Source organism: Cryptomeria japonica, chromosome 1, assembly GCF_030272615.1.
Source record: "Cryptomeria japonica chromosome 1, Sugi_1.0, whole genome shotgun sequence".
Lineage (NCBI taxonomy): Eukaryota > Viridiplantae > Streptophyta > Pinopsida > Cupressales > Cupressaceae > Cryptomeria > Cryptomeria japonica.
This window is the reverse complement of record NC_081405.1, coordinates 298,322,487-298,324,389: the sequence shown is the minus strand read 5'-3', so window position 1 is coordinate 298,324,389 and position 1,903 is coordinate 298,322,487. Positions and strand designations below refer to the sequence as shown.

The 1,903-nt window shown below is 33.3% G+C and overlaps 1 protein-coding gene across 1 annotated transcript; it reads right to left on the bottom strand.

Annotated features, from left to right (window-relative positions):
* Positions 1-304: 304 nt before the first annotated feature.
* LOC131046418 (uncharacterized) lies at positions 305-1,639 on the bottom strand. The gene is made up of 3 exons (XM_057980152.2): positions 1,322-1,639; positions 887-1,207; positions 305-835 (listed from the first exon to the last, which is right to left on the bottom strand). Exons 1-3 carry the CDS (start codon positions 1,637-1,639, stop codon positions 305-307), a joined length of 1,170 nt encoding a protein of 389 aa, XP_057836135.2.
* Between the last annotated feature and the right edge of the window lie 264 nt (positions 1,640-1,903).

The window sequence follows — 1,903 nt, the reverse complement described above, 5'->3', positions numbered from 1 at the left end:
TTCTACAGTTGATCACCTTGAGTCCAAAATAATTGCAAGAGAAACAATAACCACAAAAGAAAGAATTGTTAAACCTTGTCATATGTGCTTGCCTTGAGATAGGATGTCTTTTGAAAGCATCATTTTTTATTTTTGATGATGAATCCCTTGTGCCATCAATGTTCGTCTTTTGTTGTTCTTCTTTTGTGGACTTAGAACTTTGGTCTTCAAGACCAACTCCATCTTTATCAACAAACAATCTTTGTGAGCCAATGACCTTGTTCAAAGACGTGAAATTATTTAGAATTATCTTCTCATGATTCAGCTATGTCGAAGATTTATCTAACTTTCTAAGTGAAACAATTTCAGCTTCAAGTCTTTCACAATTTTCATCCTTGAACTTAAGCTGATTTCTAATTTTTTCTTCTATTTTATTTGCTTCTTCAACCTGAAACTTCAAATCACCTATCAATTTTTCTACTTCTTCAAGAGCTTGAGATGTCTTGGCTTTCACCTCATTCTCTTCTTGTAGCAAGAACTTCAAGTTCTGATTTTTTTTTCTAAGTCGTTTGATTTCACTTAGAGCGCTTATTAGCTCTTCTTCAAAATTCACTTCTCCTTCATCAAAAAAATCTTCATCTTCTTGATTTTCAATATGTATATCTTCTATGACCATGAACAATATTTCTTCATTTGAAGACTCTTCATCACTAACATCAAATGAACAACTCTCTTCTTTAATAGAGACTCGTTTTGTATTTCTGAGACTTATTCTCTTTTCCCTTATACTTGTTCTTGTTGAACTTAGGCTTTTTTTCATAGTTTCTATCCTCACTTTTTTCATATGGAAATTTAGCTACAAAATGTCTTACCTTACCATAGTTAAAGAATTTTAAAGGCAACTTGCCTTATATTTACTAGAACCTTTCTTCAACCTCCTCATAAAATGTGCTTCATTAGAATCAAATTCTTCATCAGAACTTTCACTAGATACATACTCTCTATATTTTCCTTTCTTCAAAGATTTGAAGGTTGCCTCCCTTTTGGATGAAGAATCAAAGTTTGTCATCATCTCATACGTTGTTACAATGCCATGAAGTTTATCAATAGTCAACTTATCAAGTTCTATCATCTCTTCAATCGCTGGAACCTTTGCATCAAAACTCAAAGGAAGAGATCTTAATTTTTTTTTAACAATTGTAGACTCCTCAACCTTTTCTTCTAAACCCTTAATAGAGATAACAACTTCATCTACTCATTGAAAATAAGCAACAACGTTTTCCTCCTACATCCTAAGGCTTTCAAAAATCCTTCTATGAGTCTAGAGTTTAACTTTCTTAACCTTGTCATCTCCTTCATATGTTTTTTGAAGTTTCTCCCAAATGTCATGGGTTGAATTGCAATGCATAAGTTTTACAAATTCTATCTCTGGCAGACCACATAAGATTGCATTCATGGCTTTTTCATTATTTTCAAAATCCTTCTCCCCATTAACATCCGTTGGAGGATTTGTAGGAATTGTATATCCAAACACCACACTTTGCCAAACATCAAAGCCAAGAGACATTAGATAAGCACGCATTTGAACACTCAAGAATGCATAGTTGGATCCATCAAATAAGGGTGCTCTATTCGTAGCAAGACCTTCATGAGAATTCATGTGTGCAAATAGGATCAACCTCCAAGCATTTAAGCTCTATTTTCGAAGGACCAACTTTGATACCAATTGAAGAGCACATAGAAAATACTGAGAAAAGGTGGGGCGTGGGTGGAGGAGGAGTGAATCAATATTTTAAACTTTTAATCACATGAAACCACATAAACAAATATATAGAATAGAGAGAACAACCATCAATAAGAAGAACACCAATTTCACTTGGAAAACCCTTTCAAATAAAAAACCACGATAGATTAATAGCTTTCA